Below are 17,500 nucleotides of genomic sequence, written 5' to 3'. Positions count from 1 at the left end.
CACTACACAATGCCGGATGATTTCTCACTTTGGCTACAACCTGGGGAGGAATCTTTCGAGCCCTAATTATTCTTTCTCACCTCCAGGTACCTTCGACCATCTCAGAACCATCAACCGACCTCTTCAATAACACCCTCCAGATTTAACCTTCAAACCCACGTCTGTCAGTCCTCCATCCATCCCCCTCTCCCACCGCTCACCCCCCCTGGATCTACGTTCGCCTCTCGAGCCCCATCACCCATTGGGCCACCGCTTCAGACCCCCTGCCCCCCTCTTCAGCCGCCAGTCCCTTCGATCTCACAGTAAGCCTCAGTGCTTAAAGGCTTCCCTCAACTCCTCCGGACTGTAACTGTTGTCCATCTTCCAGAAACAACAATTCGAGCCAGTGATCCCCGCACCACGCCCCACGTTGGTAGCGCTTCCTTAGTTGTCATTATAACAAAACTTTCCTTTGTATATGAACTGCATATTCGAGTCTGACTGAATAACAACTAACATGACTGAAAGCAGCCCATTCTCTCGTAATCACGTCTTGGAGTTTGTCAGAATTAGTGGGTTTTTGTTTGTCCTCCCACCTCTTGAGGATTGACCACAAGTTCTCAATGGGATTAAGATTTGGGGAGTTTCCAGGCCACGGACCCAAAATTTCAATGTTTGGTCCCCAAGCCACTGAGTTATCACTGTAAATGGCTGCCAGCAGGTGGATTGTCAACGTCACTCACACAATTGTATATAAGTGGGCGTTAAACCGGATGTGGACGTGGCGTTGGCATTCCACCTGGCTTGGCGTGTTGCCGCAGACCAAACTTCCACTCTATGGTCTTGCTGTGCCAAGCCTCTGTGTGACATTACTTTGATTGCACCCCATGGCAAGAGGAGCAAGTGTTCACAGTGTTTGCACAGTTTTTGGCACTAGGTGCTCGGTGCGATTCTGGGAATGACGCAAATAAAAAGTTGCACCCATTGAAGCTCTCCTCCTTATTTCTCTTGGATGCCAAGGGGCAGCAACAATCACGCCTGACTTGTGGCACGGTGCTCCATCATGCTGAAAAATGCATTGTTCTTCATCAAACTGTTGTGGGATTGTTGGAAGACGTTGCTGTCGGAGGGTGTGTTGGTACCATTCTTTATTCATGGCTGTGTTTTTGGGCTAAATTTTGAGTGAACCCACTCCCTTGGATGAGAACCCTAACCCTAACCCCACACAGGAATGGTCTCAGAATGCTTTACTGTTGGCATGACCCAGGACGGATGGTAGCACTCACCTTTTCTTCTCTGGACAAGCCTTTTTCCAGAAGCCCTAAACAATCAGAAAGGTCTTCATCGGAGAACATGACTTTGCCCCAGTCCTCAGCAGTCCATTCGCCATGCTTTTTGCAGATCAATCTGTCCCTGGTGGTTTTCTGGAGGAATGGCTTCTTTGCTGTCCTTCTTGACACCAGGCCATCTTCCAAAAGTCTTCATCTCACTGTGCTGCAGATGTGCTCACACCTGCCTGCTGCCATTCCTGAGCAAGCTCTGCACTGGTGGCACTCAGATCCCACAGCTGAATCCTCGTTAGGAGACAATCCTGCAGCTGAATCCTCGTTAGGAGACGATCCCACAGCTGAATCCTCGTTAGGACACGATCCCGCAGCTGAATTCTCGTTAGGAGACGATCCCGCCGCTGAATCCTCGTTAGGAGACGACCCCGCCGCTGAATCCTCATTAGGAGACGATCCCGCCGCTGAATCCTCGTTAGGAGACGATCCTGCAGCTGAATCCTCGTTAGGAGACGATCTTGCTGCTGAATCCTCGTTAGGAGACGATCCCACAGCTGAATCCTCATTAGGAGACGATCCCGCAGCTGAATTCTCGTTAGGAGACGATCCCGCCTCTGAATCCTCGTTAGGAGACGATCCCGCCGCTGAATCCTCGTTAGGAGACGATCCTGCAGCTGAATCCTCGTTAGGAGACGATCCCGCAGCTGAGTCCTCATTAGGAGACGATCCCGCAGCTGAATTCTCGTTAGGAGACGATCCCGCAGCTGAGTCCTCGTTAGCAAACGATCCCGCCGCTGAATCCTCGTTAGGAGACGATCCTGCAGCTGAATCCTCGTTAGGAGACGATCCCGCAGCTGAGTCCTCGTTAGGAGACGATCCCGCAGCTGAATCCTCGTTAGGAGACGATCCCGCAGCCGAATCCTCGTTAGGAGACGATCCCACAGCTGAATCCTCAGTTGGAGACAATCCTGCAGCTGAATCCTAGTTAGGAGACAATCCCACAGCTGAATCCTGATTAGGAGACAATCCTGCAGCTGAATCCTCGTTAGGAGATGATCCTGCAGCTGAATCCTTGTTAGGAGACGATCCCGCAGCTGAATCCTCGTTAGGACACGATCCCGCAGCTGAATTCTCGTTAGGAGACGATCCCGCCGCTGAATCCTCGTTAGGAGACAACCCCGCCGCTGAATCCTCATTAGGAGACGATCCCGCCGCTGAATCCTCGTTAGGAGACGATCCTGCAGCTGAATCCTCGTTAGGAGACGATCCCGCCGCTGAATCCTTGTTAGGAGACGATCCCACAGCTGAATCCTCATTAGGAGACGATCCCGCAGCTGAATTCTCGTTAGGAGACGATCCCGCCTCTGAATCCTCGTTAGGAGACGATCCCGCCGCTGAATCCTCGTTAGGAGACGATCCTGCAGCTGAATCCTCGTTAGGAGACGATCCCGCAGCTGAGTCCTCATTAGGAGACGATCCCGCAGCTGAATTCTCGTTAGGAGACGATCCTGCAGCTGAGTCCTCGTTAGCAAACGATCCCGCCGCTGAATCCTCGTTAGGAGACGATCCTGCAGCTGAATCCTCGTTAGGAGACGATCCCGCAGCTGAGTCCTCGTTAGGAGACGATCCCGCAGCTGAATCCTCGTTAGGAGACGATCCCGCAGCTGAATCCTCGTTAGGAGACGATCCCACAGCTGAATCCTCAGTTGGAGACAATCCTGCAGCTGAATCCTCGTTAGGAGACGATCCCGCAGCTGAATCCTCGTTAGGAGACAATCCCGCAGCTGAATTCTTGTTAGGAGACGATCCTGCAGCTGAATCCTCGTTAGGAGACGATCCCGCAGCTGAGTCCTCGTTAGGAGACGATCCCGCAGGTGAATCCTCGTTAGGAGACGATCCCGCAGCTGAATTCTCGTTAGGAGACAATCCCGCAGCTGAGTCCTCATTAGGAGACAATCCCGCAGCTAAATTCTCGTTAGGAGACGATCCCGCAGCTGAGTCCTCGTTAGGAAACGATCCCGCCGCTGAATCCTTGTTAGGAGACGATCCTGCAGCTGAATCCTCGTTAGGAGACGATCCCGCAGCTGAGTCCTCGTTAGGAGACGATCCCGCAGGTGAATCCTCGTTAGGAGACGATCCCGCAGCTGAATTCTCGTTAGGAGACAATCCCGCCGCTGAATCCTCATTAGGAGACGATCCCGACGCTGAATCCTCGTTAGGAGAAGATCCCGCAGCTGAATCCTCGTTAGGAGACGATCCCGCAAATGAATTCTCGTTAGGAGACAATCCCGCCGCTGAATCCTCGTTAGGAGACGATCCCGCCGCTGAATCCTCGTTAGGAGACAATCCCGCAGCTGAATTCTCGTTAGGAGACAATCCCGCCGCTGAATCCTCGTTAGGAGACGATCCCGCCGCTGAATCCTCGTTAGGAGACGATCCCGCCAATGAATGCTCGTTAGGAGACGATCCCGCCACTGAATGCTCGTTAGGAGACGATCCCGCCGCTGAATCCTCGTTTGATGTTCCTGATGATCCTATAAATTGTTGATTCAGGTCCAATCTTAGTAGCCACACTTGTCTGTGAAGCCATTTTTTTGCAACGCAATGATGGCGCACGCGTTTTTTGCAGGTCTCCATGGTTACCAATGGAAGAGCAATGAGTTCAAGCATCACCCTCCTTTAACATGTCAAGTCTGCCATTCAAACCCAGTCAGCCTGACATGATGATCTCCAGCCTTGTGCTCGTCAACATTCTCACCTGAGTTAACAAGACCATTACTGAGTCGATCTCAGCAGGTCCTAATGACAGCAATAAAATGCAGTGGAAATGTTTTGTGGGATTACGTTAATTTCCATGGCAAAGCAGGGTTATTCAATTCATCTGATCGCTTTTCAGTCAAATCAATCAATCACCGGCCACCTGTCGGACTCACCTGTTTTCATAACATTCTGGAGTTGATGCAAACTGCTGTTATAAAAGCTTTAGAAGCAACTTTTCCAATAACCCATTTTTATGTCATTCTCTAAACGTTTGGCCACGACTGTACAGCCAAACTGATTTTACAACCCAGCTCTCTCAGATACAAGGTTTTGCTAAAACATCTAGCTTCCATCCCATCGTTCCAAACCCTAACCCTAACCCTAACCCTAGGAAAGCAGAATTACATTCATTTTATAACTATATACTTGCCCTTGTCTGCATTAATGGGAAGTGTGTGTTCCCTGAATAGTCAAAGAACCTGAAGGAATATTAATTCAAATATTCAAAGATCAATCTGATTGATATTTCATATTTATAAGTATATTTTATAGATCATTTAATAAATATGCAGTCAATCCTTACCGCTACAATGACACCTGTCTGACTCACCTGTTGGGCACCTGTCTGACTCACCTGTTGGCCACTTGTCTGACTCACCTGTTGGCCACCTGTCCGTCTCACCTGTTGGCCACCTGTCTGTCTCACCTGTTGGTGACCTGTCTGTCTCACCTGTTGGCGACCTGTCTGTCTCACCTGTTGGCGACCTGTCTGACTCACTTGTTGGCCACATGTCTGACTCACCTGTTGGCCAACTGTCTGTCTCACCTGTTGGCGACCTGTCTGACTCACCTGTTGGACACATGTCTGACTCACCTGTTGGCGACCTGTCTGACTCACCTGTTGGCCACATGTCTGACTCACCTGCTGGCCACCTGTCTGACTCACCTGTTGGCCACCTGTCTGTCTCACCTGTTGGCCACCTGTCTGACTCACCTGTTGGCCACATGTCTGACTCACCTGTTGGCCACCTGTCTGACTCACCTGTTGGCCACCTGTCTGTCTCACCTGTTGGCCACATGTCTGTCTCACCTGTTGGCCACCTGTCTGACTCACCTGTTGGCCACCTGTCTGTCTCACCTGTTGGCGACCTGTCTGACTCACCTGTTGGCCACATGTCTTACTCACCTGCTGGCCACCTGTCTGACTCACCTGTTGGCCACCTGTCTGTCTCACCTGTTGGCGACCTGTCTGACTCACCTGTTGGCCACCTGTCTTACTCACCTGTTGGCCACCTGTCTGTCTCACCTGTTGGTGACCTGTCTGTCTCACCTGTTGGCGACCTGTCTGTCTCACCTGTTGGCGAACTGTCTGACTCACTTGTTGGCCACATGTCTGTCTCACCTGTTGGCCACCTGTCTGACTCACCTGTTGGCCACCTGTCTGTCTCACCTGTTGGCGACCTGTCTGACTCACCTGTTGGCCACATGTCTGACTCACCTGTTGGCCAGCTGTCTGACTCACCTGTTGGCCACCTGTCTGTCTCACCTGTTGGCCACCTGTCTGACTCACCTGTTGGCGACCTGTCTGTCTCACCTGTTGGCGACCTGTCTGACTCACTTGTTGGCCACATGTCTGTCTCGCCTGTTGGCCACCTGTCTGACTCACCTGTTGGCCACCTGTCTGTCTCACCTGTTGGCGACCTGTCTGACTCACCTGTTGGCCACATGTCTGACTCACCTGTTGGCCACCTGTCTGACTCACCCTGTTGGCCACCTGTCTGTCTCACCTGTTGGTGACCTGTCTGTCTCACCTGTTGGCCACTTTTATTAACCAATTCTTTGTTCACCTTTTTGACCTGCTTGTTGGCCGCATGTCTAACCCCTCCCTTCCCCCAGTCATCTGTCTGACTCACCTGTTCTGCCACCTGTCTGACACTCTGCACCGACGTCCCATACAAGTGGTTGTTGTACTGCCCGGCCTCGATGAAGCGATGTGATTGGATGTCACGCTCCATCTGTTCCCGTGACGACACAAAGTGGTAGTCCCGCCCATCCAGCTCATAGTCCCTGCGAGGGCGGGTTGTATCTGTGGGCAGAGTCAAAGTGACTTCCTCTTCATTAAACTGATGTGATCTGTTCTTCAAGGTAGACTTACGAGGTACGCAGGAGCCAAACTTGTCTGGATACTCAGACAGAAGGTCATCATTGACCCGATCTTTGGTTGGTCCCAGGATGATGACGGGTCGAGCGTAGTCCACTGAGGACAGATGGAGAGACAGAAGGTCTTACCTGCTGCTGACTCCTAACTACTGAGTAAAAACAGGTAACAGTTAAAGCATATGGTGTTATAGGCTATCCAGGTGTGGGTTAGAGCCACAATGGGTTTGTGGATTGGACTGGTCAGACACAAACTGGTCCTTCTGGTTTGAAACCAAGATGGTCCTGATAGTCCAGTCACAAAAATTATTTACAGGAGAAACATGAGAATATACGTAGTACCAAGGTACATTAATGTCAGTAATCCTGCCTAAAAGTGAAAATAATCTATGAGACAGACTGATTCCAGGCTAATCCAGACGTTATAACTGTGATGATTATGGATTACAGCTGATGAAAACCACACATTCACAATCTCAGATTAGAATAAAGGTTCAATATTCTAGACTCAATGTGTCACTCTGATCAGCTGATCAATCAGAACACCTGCAGAGGGTTCCGGAGCCTTTAGATGGTCTCTCAGTCTGAGCTGGATTACTGACATTAATAGACTATTGCACCAGATTCTGGATGGATGGATGGATGGATGGATGGATGGATGTATAGGTGGATGGATGGATGGATGGATACATGATGGATGGATGATGGATGGATGGATGAATGGATGATGGATAGATGGATGGATGGATGGGTGGATGGATGGATGATGGATGGATGGATGGATGGATGGGTGGATGGGTGGATGGATACATGATGGATGGATGGATGGATGGATGGATGTATAGGTGGATGGATGGGTGGATGGGTGGATGGATGGATGGATGGAAGGATGATGATGGATGGATGGATGGATGGATGGAAGGATGATGGATAGATGGATGGATGGATGGATGGAAGGAAGGATGATGATAGATGGATGGATGGTTGGATGGATGGATGGATGGATAGATGGATGGATGGGTGGATGGATGGATGGATGGATGGATGGATGGATGGATGGATGGATGGATGGATGGATGGAAGGATGGATGGATGGATGGATGGATGATGGATGGATGGATGGATGGATGGAAGGATGATGGATAGATGGATGGATGGATGGATGGAAGGATGATGGATAGATGGATGGGTGGATGGGTGGATGGATGGATGGATGGATGGAAGGATGATGGATAGATGGATGGATGGATGGATGGATGGATGGATGGAAGGATGATGGATAGATGGATGGGTGGATGGATGGATGGATGGATGGGTGGATGGATGATGGATAGATGGATAGATGGATGGGTGGATGGATGGATGGATGGATGGAAGGATGATAGATGGATGGGTGGATGGATGATGGATGGATGGATGGATGGATGGATGGAAGGATGATAGATGGATGGGTGGATGGATGGATGGATGGATGGATGATGGATGGATGGATGGATGGAAGGATGATGGATAGATGGATGGGTGGATGGATGGATGGTTGGATGATGGATGGGTGGATGGATGGATGGATGGATGGGTGGATGGATGGATGGATGGATGGATGGGTGGATGGATGGATGGATGGATGGATGGGTGGATGGATGGATGGATGGATGGATGATGGATAGATGGATGGGTGGATGGATGGATGGATAGATGGATGGATGGATGGATGGATAGATGGATGGATGGATGGGTGGATGGATGGATGGATAGATGGATGGATGGATGGATGGATGGATGGATGGATGGATGGATGGATGGATGGATGTGACCAAAGCCTAGAGCAAAGTGTGAACTCTGACCTTCGATCTGAGTGACGAGCTCATAGCTGTGGATGAAACCTTCTCTACCTGGAAGAGGAGCACAGACAGATTAACCCCACCCAGGTGTGGGTTAACAGAGTCTGGCTGTAAATGCAAGTACAGTAATTAAGTTCTTCACCCCTCCCTGAAATAGCAGGAAATAATACAGTTAAAGAGCAGACTGTAGAAGAAAGCAGTAGAGTGTGGAAAGTGGTCAGTGTATCCTCCAGCAGTCTAAGCCTATAGCAGCATAACTACAGAGATAACTCTGGATAATCTATCCTATTTAGATGGAGGCATGTTGGAGGCAGGGCAAGGGAGAGCCGTCTTTACCGACTGTACACTCCACCTCCCTCTACTCCCCCACTTGTCCAGATCTAGGCTAACATCAGATTTTAAAGTGAGGGTCAAGGCCTGGGTGGAGACGTATTTCATCCACACTTCCTGTTAGCAAAACCCTTCTGAAAGAGGCGTCACCTGGCGGACCGAGAGAGCGGCACTGAGGCAGTGGTAGACCGCACCCCCCTCAACCCCCTGCGTGTGCTGTCAGAGTTTCTCAATCTAAAAACGAGTTTATAACGAGCGTGTGCACACTCGCACGTGCACGCAAGCACAAGACTTACTGCTCAGGAGAGGAGCAGACACAGATGCTGCAGCATTCTGGAGGATTTCCTGTTAAACACAATCATCAGATGAAAATGGGTTGGAGGGCATTTTTTTCAAGGAGGCGAGCGGCTCAGAGTGCTAATGTGTTATATCGGCAGGTGAGTCGCTGAGCCATGTGGAGGTGCAGCTGCCTCACCTGGAGACCAGTGCATTAGGGGCAGCAGCAGCTCAGGTGGTAGAGCGGGTTGCCTCATGATCGGAGGGTCATGGGTTCGATTACAGCTCCCACCAGGGGTATCCTGCAGTTGTGTCCTTGGGCAAGACACTTCACCCAACTTGCCTGTGTTAGTGGTGGTCAGAGGGGCCGACGGCGCCTAATGGCAGCCTTGCCTCTGTCAGACCTCCCCAGGCTGTGGCTACAAGTAGCTTACCATCACTAGCAGTGTGTGAATGTGAGAGTGTGTGAAAGCGTCTTTGGGTGTCTAGAAAAGTGCTATATAAGTTCAATGTATTATTATTATTATTATTATTATTATTATTATTATTGCAGCCATGAAGTAATTTGCTGACAACGTTTTTCAGCTTAGCCATCATCCACAGCTGGTTCTGCATAAATGTGGAGCAGGGTTTTAACCTGAAGATGGAGATAGAATTATGGTTTTGGGCTGAAATATTAAATTTAAAGTAAGATGCACTAAACTGCCACACTAATGATTACACATGTGCACAGCACCATTAGATACTCATCTGTACAGGTTATCAGCAAAAAAAAAAAGTTAATGTAGGCATTACTTGCTCTTTAACCATAGGCCCCATCAAATAAAAATGTTTTAAGCCTATTCTTAAAAGTAGACAAGGTGTCTGCCTCACGGACTAAAGCTGGGAGCTGGTTCCACAGGAGAGGAGCCTGATAACTAAAAGATCTGCCTCCCATCCTAATTTTAGATATTCTAGGAACCACCAGTAAACCTGCAGTCTGAGAGCGAAGTGCTCGGTTAGGAACATATGGAACAATCAGATCACTGATGTATGATGGAGCTTGATTATTAAGAGCTTTATATGTGAGAAGAAGTATCTTAAAATCTATTCTGAATTTAACAGGTAGCCAATGTAGGGAAGCTAAGACAGGAGAGATATGATCTCTCTTTTTAATTCTCATCAGAACTCTAGCTGCAGCATTTTGGACAAGCTGAAGACTTTTAACTACCTTCTGTGGACTTCCTGAGAGTAATGGATTACAGTAATCCAGTCTTGATGTAATAAATGCATGAACTAGTTTTTCAGCATCACTCCTGGAAAGTATGCTTCTAATCTTAGCAATATTCCGAAGGTGGAAAAAGGAAATCCTACAAACCTGTTTAACCTGGGATTTGAATGACATGTCCTGGTCAAAGATAACACCAAGGTTCCTTACTTACAAACCAAATTTCCTCATCCAGGATTCAGCTTTCTCATGCTACCGACTCTGAAATACTATATTCACACATAGTTCAATCAATCAACTTTATTTATATAGCACTTAAGCATACAATACATGCAATACAAGGCCCAAGACCGTTAAGACACTTAAAAACCATTAAAAGTATTTTAACCCTCTGATGCATGAATTATGAGATCTTCAACCATGATTATTAAACAATTTTTTTCATTCATCTTTAGGTGTGAATGAAACAAATTTCAACAAATATTTTTTGTAAAATCTTGTTAATTTACAAATAATTTATTACATGTCCAGCTCAGTGGACAATGTGCATTGTGAACACTGTTGGCTTGACTCACTGAAGTCCAAATGGAGGGGCTCACATGCAATAAAGTCTTCAACAGCTGTGCTTAATAGCAAAAATAAATAAATAACAATTTTGAGTGCCTGTCCACTGTAGTGACCGTTATGCACCAAAGGGTTAAAATCGTTCCTGGAACACACGGGGAGCCAATGCAGTGATCCTAAAACCGGAGTGATGTTCTCCTGCAGTTCCAGACACCCATCTCTTAGTTCGCATCCACTCACAGTAAATAATAGTTTAAACCATTTGTCAAGTCTGAACTTGTTTGTAAATAAATTATTATTTGTTTGCAAACCTGACTGGTTCTTGAATCCCAGTCGAGGTGTTTACCGTCCCTGAATAAACAAAGAGTCTTCGAATCTTAAATTACCTGTATTTGATATAGCGCCTTCTAGAGTCATAGAACCCCTCAAGGCGCTTTACAACACAATCAGTCATTCACCCATTCACACACACATTCACAAGCTGGTGGGGATGAGCTACGATGTAGCCACAGCTGCCCTGGGGCGCACTGACGGAGGCGAGGCTGCCGAGCACTGGCGCCACCGGTCCCTCCGACCACCACCAGCGGGCAACATGGGTTAAGTGTCTTGCCCAAGGACACAACGACAGCGACAGACTGAGCGGGACTCGAACCAGCAACCTTCCGATTACGGGGCGAGCTCTTAACTCCTGTGCCACCATCGCCCCAATCATCCTAAAGCCCAAGCAGGTGATGTTCTATCTAGAGCTGAAACAACTAATCGATTTAAGCGATTATAATCGATTATTAAAATAGTTAACAACTTTTTTAGTCATCGATTAGTTGTTTGATAATCATATTTTACCGCATAAAGTCTATTTTTACCACAATCTGACATCGGTTACAATCTGTTAAATTTGCCGCCAGTGTGTGGCAGTAATGAGCCACTGATCTACCAGTGGAGCCATAGAAGAAGAAATGAGCCAATGAGTGCCCTCGGTTTTCATGACGTAACACGTTACTGACGCTTATCTTGCTGTGAGAGATGGCGGAACAAGAAGAAATACGGAAGAAAAATAGAAGCGACAAAACTGAAGAGAAACCCCGGACAAAATCCTCACGAGTATGGGAGCACTTCACTCTAGATGCCATGAAAAGACGGGTGACCTGCAAAATATGCAAAAACCATCTAGCATGGCACGGAAGCACGACGTCCCTAAGTGAACATTTGAGACGAAAGCATGTGGGGGCTGATGCAGAGGAAGAGCACCGCGGTCAAGTGAGCCGTCATTTGGAAGAGCCAGCCCGGTAAGTAACAGAAAATAAACAAGCTGGACTTCGTGTTTTAGCTGAGTTCGTTATAGTGGATGTTAAACGTGTTTTTTTGCCGCGTCAGTCTACGGTGTTCTACTTCTGATTGACTAGATGCAATCGTGAATCTCCTCCGTGTTGTGTGTCATGCGCTTGCCAAATTCAGCACGTCTGTTTATAAGAATGTTCTCGTTAAGAGAAAAACGGCACAAACCCATAACTATGTTCCTCATTCAAAACATGACAACTCCGCGGAGAAAAATATACAGACGAGCTGTGTCCAGGTGAATATAACGCGAGATAGTTGTACGCTTTCAATTTTTAAATACAGGAGAAATTCAGAAAAAGTCATTTTTTTTACTATTAAAAGGCTGTTTTACTGTCTAACACTGTAAAACGCCTCACAACACATTTATATCATGTTTCTTAAACAGTATTACACAAAATAATCATTTTTCACATTTCTCTAGCTAATTTAAACACTCCCGACTCAAAGTAAAAACCTCATGAGCTTCTTACTCAGAGCTTTTTAATAGTAAAAAAATTAGAATTTTCTGAATATCTCCTGTTGCGGGCTATTTTGTAGAACGTAACCCTCAAAATAAATGATCACTGTATATTGTTAATTAATTCAAATAGTATAATATTGATTTAGTGTTGTAGTGTGTGTGCTGCTTTATTTTATATGTGTACTTATTTCAGTCTATTTGTGTTTCTTATGCAGAAAAAAACAAGCAACGATGGACAACTACATGGGGAACAAGACACTCACCCCCCAGCAATGCATACCACTTACAAACTCTATTCTAAACATGCTGGTAAAAGACATGAGGCCACTATCCATGGTGGAAGGAGCAGGCTTCCAGCTAATGCTAAAAAATTATTCTGGACTGATATTTTGCACTGTTTAGCTCATTTTACACCACTGACTGTGTTCATGTGCAATAAAATAGATTGCAGTCAACTGCACAATTCTCTTATGTTTTTCTTTTTCTTAATGAAATGCATCCATCACTTGTATAGGTTAAATAGCTAAACAATAACAAACCGATTAATCGATTAATCGAAAAAATAATCGACAGATTAATCGATTATGAAAATAATCGTTAGTTGCAGCCCTAGATCTATCTCGTCTCGTCTCGTCTTCCTCCGCTTATCCGGGTCCGGGTCGCGGGGGCAGCATCCCAACTAGGGAGCTCCAGGCCGTCCTCTCCCCGGCCTTGTCCACCAGCTCCTCCGGCAGGACCCCAAGGCGTTCCCGGACCAGATTGGAGATGTAACCTCTCCAACGTGTCCTGGGTCGACCCGGGGGCCTTCTGCCGGCAGGACATGCCCGAAACACCTCCCCGGGGAGGCGTCCAGGAGGCATCCTGACCAGATGCCCAAACCACCTCAACTGGCTCCTTTCGATCCGGAGGAGCAGCGGTTCTACTCCGAGTCCCTCCCGAATGTCCGAGCTCCTCACCCTATCTCTAAGGCTGAGCCCGGCCACCCTACGGAGGAAACTCATTTCGGCCGCTTGTATCCGCGATCTCGTTCTTTCGGTCATTACCCAAAGCTCATGACCATAGGTGAGGATTGGGACGTAGATCGACCGGTAAATCGAGAGCCTGGCCTAGATCTATCATTAGTAGATTATCACAGCTATGGGTCACAGGTACTGACAATAAAAATAAATAGCTCTTAAGCAATTGATTTCATCCAGTGTACCCTCTATTGATTCATTACCCCCAGATGTGTGACACTTTACTATCCTGGAAGAGAGGGACACCTATATGGTAGAACAAGAAGATACCAGATAAAAACGTTGAATATTTTGAAGTTGAACGTTCCGCCCACCGGCCCGGACCAGACCAGCTGTTCTGTGATTGTCCAGAACCTACAGAACCTCCGGTCTGGGTTCAGAACTGGGACTTTACCTGTTATCAGGTGTTCAGGGTTCTGGGGTCTCACCTTTACTCTTCATCCGTGACCACTCCTTCCTCTCCACTCTGAAACACAAAGTGAAGGTTCTCATTGGTCCAGAGCCTCACAGGTGCACCAGAGTCCAGTAGGCCTGTAGGAGGTCCTGACCTGTGTTTGGACGGGACGTATCCCAGCTCCTCCAGCTCCCCCTGCTGGTTCAGACGTCTGGCCTGCCACCATTCATCATCAGAGCTGTCGATCACATGAAGCACCTCCCCAAAGTTAAAGTCCAGAGCCTGGGACAGGACGCCACAGTCCCACTGCTTATCGTGGTCAAACAGAGCCCTGAAGATCAGGAGACCAGAGTCACACCTTCAGCAGGTTAGAACTCCTCACAGGTGTCCAGCCGAGGGACCCAGGACAGGTGGGCCATCTTACCTGATGTAGAAGGTACGGGTGGTCCTCAGACTCCCAGAGCTGTTCATCATCTGCTCCCTCAGGTCGTGGATCTTTGCTTCAAACCGGCTGTATTCTGGTCATAGACAGGTCCGATGGTTAGAGTGGGACCGGCACCGGGTTCTGTCTAGGTCCGATGGTTAGAGTGGGACCGGTGCAGGGTTCTGTCTAGGTCCGATGGTTAGTGTGGGACCGGCACCGGGTTCTGTCTAGGTCCGATGGTTAGAGTGAGACCGGCACCGGGTTCTGTCTAGGTCCGATGGTTAGAGTGGGACCGGCGCAGGGTTCTGTCTAGGTCCGATGGTTAGTGTGGGACCGGCGCAGGGTTCTGTCTAGGTCCGATGGTTAGAGTGAGACCGGCACCGGGTTCTGTCTAGGTCCGATGGTTAGAGTGAGACCGGCACCGGGTTCTGTCTAGGTCCGATGGTTAGAGTGAGACCGGCACCGGGTTCTGTCTGGGCCCGATGGTTAGAGTGGGACCGCCACAGGGTTCTGTCTAGGTCCGATGGTTAGAGTGGGACCGGCACCGGGTTCTGTCTAGGTCCGATGGTTAGAGTGGGACCGGCACCGGGTTCTGTCTAGGTCCGATGGTTAGAGTGGGAGTGCCGCAGGGTTCTGTCTAGGTCCGATGGTTAGTGTGGGACCGGCACCGGGTTCTGTCTAGGTCCGATGGTTAGAGTGAGACCGGCACCGGGTTCTGTCTAGGTCCGATGGTTAGAGTGAGACCGGCACCGGGTTCTGTCTAGGTCCGATGGTTAGAGTGAGACCGGCACCGGGTTCTGTCTGGGCCCGATGGTTAGAGTGGGACCGCCACAGGGTTCTGTCTAGGTCCGATGGTTAGAGTGGGACCGGCACCGGGTTCTGTCTAGGTCCGATGGTTAGAGTGGGACCGGCACCGGGTTCTGTCTAGGTCCGATGGTTAGAGTGGGACCGGCGCAGGGTTCTGTCTAGGTCCGATGGTTAGTGTGGGACCGGCACCGGGTTCTGTCTAGGTCCGATGGTTAGAGTGAGACCGGCACCGGGTTCTGTCTAGGTCCGATGGTTAGAGTGAGACCGGCACCGGGTTCTGTCTAGGTCCGATGGTTAGAGTGGGACTGCCACAGGGTTCTGTCTAGGTCCGATGGTTACAGTGGGACTGGCACCGGGTTCTGTCTAGGTCCGATGGTTCGAGTGGGACCGGCACCGGGTTCTGTCTAGGTCCGATGGTTCGAGTGGGACCGGCGCCGGGTTCTGTCTAGGTCCGATGGTTAGAGTGAGACCGGCACCGGGTTCTGTCTAGGTCCGATGGTTACAGTGGGACCGGCACCGGGTTCTGTCTAGGTCCGATGGTTAGAGTGGGACCGGCACCGGGTTCTGTCTAGGTCCGATGGTTCGAGTGGGACCGGCACCGGGTTCTGTCTAGGCCCGATGGTTAGAGTGGGACCGCCACAGGGTTCTGTCTAGGTCCAATGGTTAGAGTGGGACCGGCACCGGGTTCTGTCTAGGTCCGATGGTTAGAGTGGGACCGGCACCGGGTTCTGTCTAGGTCCGATGGTTAGAGTGGGACCGGCACAGGGTTCTGTCTAGGTCCGATGGTTAGAGTGGGACCGGCACCGGGTTCTGTCTAGGTCCGATGGTTAGAGTGGGGCCGGCACCGGGTTCTGTCTAGGTCCGATGGTTAGTGTGGGACCGGCACCGGGTTCTGTCTAGGTCCGATGGTTACAGTGGGACCGGCACCGGGTTCTGTCTAGGTCCGATGGTTCGAGTGGGACCGGCACCGGGTTCTGTCTAGGCCCGATGGTTAGAGTGGGACCGGCACAGGGTTCTGTCTAGGTCCGATGGTTACAGTGGGACCGGCACCGGGTTCTGTCTAGGTCCGATGGTTCGAGTGGGACCGCCACAGGGTTCTGTCTAGGTCCGATGGTTCGAGTGGGACCGGCGCCGGGTTCTGTCTAGGTCCGATGGTTCGAGTGGGACCGGCACCGGGTTCTGTCTAGGCCCGATGGTTAGAGTGGGACCGGCACAGGGTTCTGTCTAGGTCCGATGGTTACAGTGGGACCGGCACCGGGTTCTGTCTAGGTCCGATGGTTCGAGTGGGACCGCCACAGGGTTCTGTCTAGGTCCGATGGTTCGAGTGGGACCGGCGCCGGGTTCTGTCTAGGTCCGATGGTTCGAGTGGGACCGGCGCCGGGTTCTGTCTAGGTCCGATGGTTCGAGTGGGACCGGCGCCGGGTTCTGTCTAGGTCCGATGGTTAGAGTGGGACCGGCGGCGGGTTCTGTCTAGGTCCGATAGTTCGAGTGGGACCGCCACAGGGTTCTGTCTAGGTCCGATGGTTAGAGTGGGACCAGCACCGGGTTCTGTCTAGGTCCGATGGTTCGAGTGGGACCGGCGCCGGGTTCTGTCTAGGTCCGATGGTTAGAGTGGGACCGGCGCCGGGTTCTGTCTAGGTCCGATGGTTAGAGTGGGACTGCCACAGGGTTCTGTCTAGGCCCGATGGTTCGAGTGGGACCGGCGCCGGGTTCTGTCTAGGTCCGATGGTTAGAGTGGGACCGGCACCGGGTTCTGTCTAGGTCCGATGGTTAGAGTGGGACTGCCACAGGGTTCTGTCTCGGTCCGATGGTTAGAGTGGGACCGGCGCCGGGTTCTGTCTAGGTCCGATGGTTAGAGTGGGACTGCCACAGGGTTCTGTCTAGGCCCGATGGTTCGAGTGGGACCGGCGCCGGGTTCTGTCTAGGTCCGATGGTTAGAGTGGGACCGGCACCGGGTTCTGTCTAGGTCCGATGGTTAGAGTGGGACCGGCACCGGGTTCTGTCTAGGTCCGATGGTTAGAGTGGGACCGGCGCAGGGTTCTGTCTAGGTCCGATGGTTAGTGTGGGACCGGCACCGGGTTCTGTCTAGGTCCGATGGTTAGAGTGAGACCGGCACCGGGTTCTGTCTAGGTCCGATGGTTAGAGTGAGACCGGCACCGGGTTCTGTCTAGGTCCGATGGTTAGAGTGTGACCGGCACCGGGTTCTGTCTGGGCCCGATGGTTAGAGTGGGACCGCCACAGGGTTCTGTCTAGGTCCGATGGTTAGAGTGGGACCGGCACCGGGTTCTGTCTAGGTCCGATGGTTAGAGTGGGACCGGCACCGGGTTCTGTCTAGGTCCGATGGTTAGAGTGGGACCGGCGCAGGGTTCTGTCTAGGTCCGATGGTTAGTGTGGGACCGGCACCGGGTTCTGTCTAGGTCCGATGGTTAGAGTGAGACCGGCACCGGGTTCTGTCTAGGTCCGATGGTTAGAGTGAGACCGGCACCGGGTTCTGTCTAGGTCCGATGGTTAGAGTGAGACCGGCACCGGGTTCTGTCTGGGCCCGATGGTTAGAGTGGGACCGCCACAGGGTTCTGTCTAGGTCCGATGGTTAGAGTGGGACCGGCACCGGGTTCTGTCTAGGTCCGATGGTTAGAGTGGGACCGGCACCGGGTTCTGTCTAGG

General features: G+C 50.4%; 2 protein-coding genes across 5 annotated transcripts in view; one reads left to right on the top strand and one right to left on the bottom strand.

Annotated features, from left to right (window-relative positions):
- The window catches only part of LOC107374534 (disks large homolog 4), a 76,333-nt gene that overhangs the window by 2,425 nt on the left and 56,408 nt on the right, over positions 1-17,500 (bottom strand). For all 4 annotated transcript variants that reach the window (XM_054737638.2, XM_054737639.2, XM_054737641.2 and 1 more), the window contains 6 exons: positions 14,030-14,123; positions 13,760-13,936; positions 13,640-13,677; positions 8,024-8,071; positions 6,178-6,279; positions 5,936-6,108 (listed from right to left, as the gene is read on the bottom strand). In XM_054737638.2, coding sequence (XP_054593613.2) covers positions 5,936-6,108; positions 6,178-6,279; positions 8,024-8,071; positions 13,640-13,677; positions 13,760-13,936; positions 14,030-14,123 — 632 coding nt within the window. The remainder of the gene's footprint in view (positions 1-5,935; positions 6,109-6,177; positions 6,280-8,023; positions 8,072-13,639; positions 13,678-13,759; positions 13,937-14,029; positions 14,124-17,500) is intronic.
- LOC139066404 (E3 SUMO-protein ligase ZBED1-like) lies at positions 11,421-12,597 on the top strand. The gene is made up of 2 exons (XM_070548968.1): positions 11,421-11,683; positions 12,411-12,597. The coding sequence occupies exons 1-2, from the start codon at positions 11,421-11,423 to the stop codon at positions 12,595-12,597; spliced, it is 450 nt and encodes a 149-aa protein (XP_070405069.1).

The sequence above is a fragment of the Nothobranchius furzeri genome, chromosome 2 (assembly GCF_043380555.1).
Source record: "Nothobranchius furzeri strain GRZ-AD chromosome 2, NfurGRZ-RIMD1, whole genome shotgun sequence".
Lineage (NCBI taxonomy): Eukaryota > Metazoa > Chordata > Actinopteri > Cyprinodontiformes > Nothobranchiidae > Nothobranchius > Nothobranchius furzeri.
The sequence above is the reverse complement of the archived record's forward strand: the minus strand, read 5'-3'. Positions and strand labels throughout refer to the sequence as shown.

Coding starts and splice junctions, on each gene's coding strand:
- LOC139066404 (XM_070548968.1), top strand. CDS start 11,421: ATGGCGGAACAAGAAGAAATACGGAAGAAAAATAGAAGCGACAAAACT. Junction 11,684..12,410: donor CATTTGGAAGAGCCAGCCCG/GTAAGTAACAGA, acceptor TTTCTTATGCAG/AAAAAAACAAGCAACGATGG.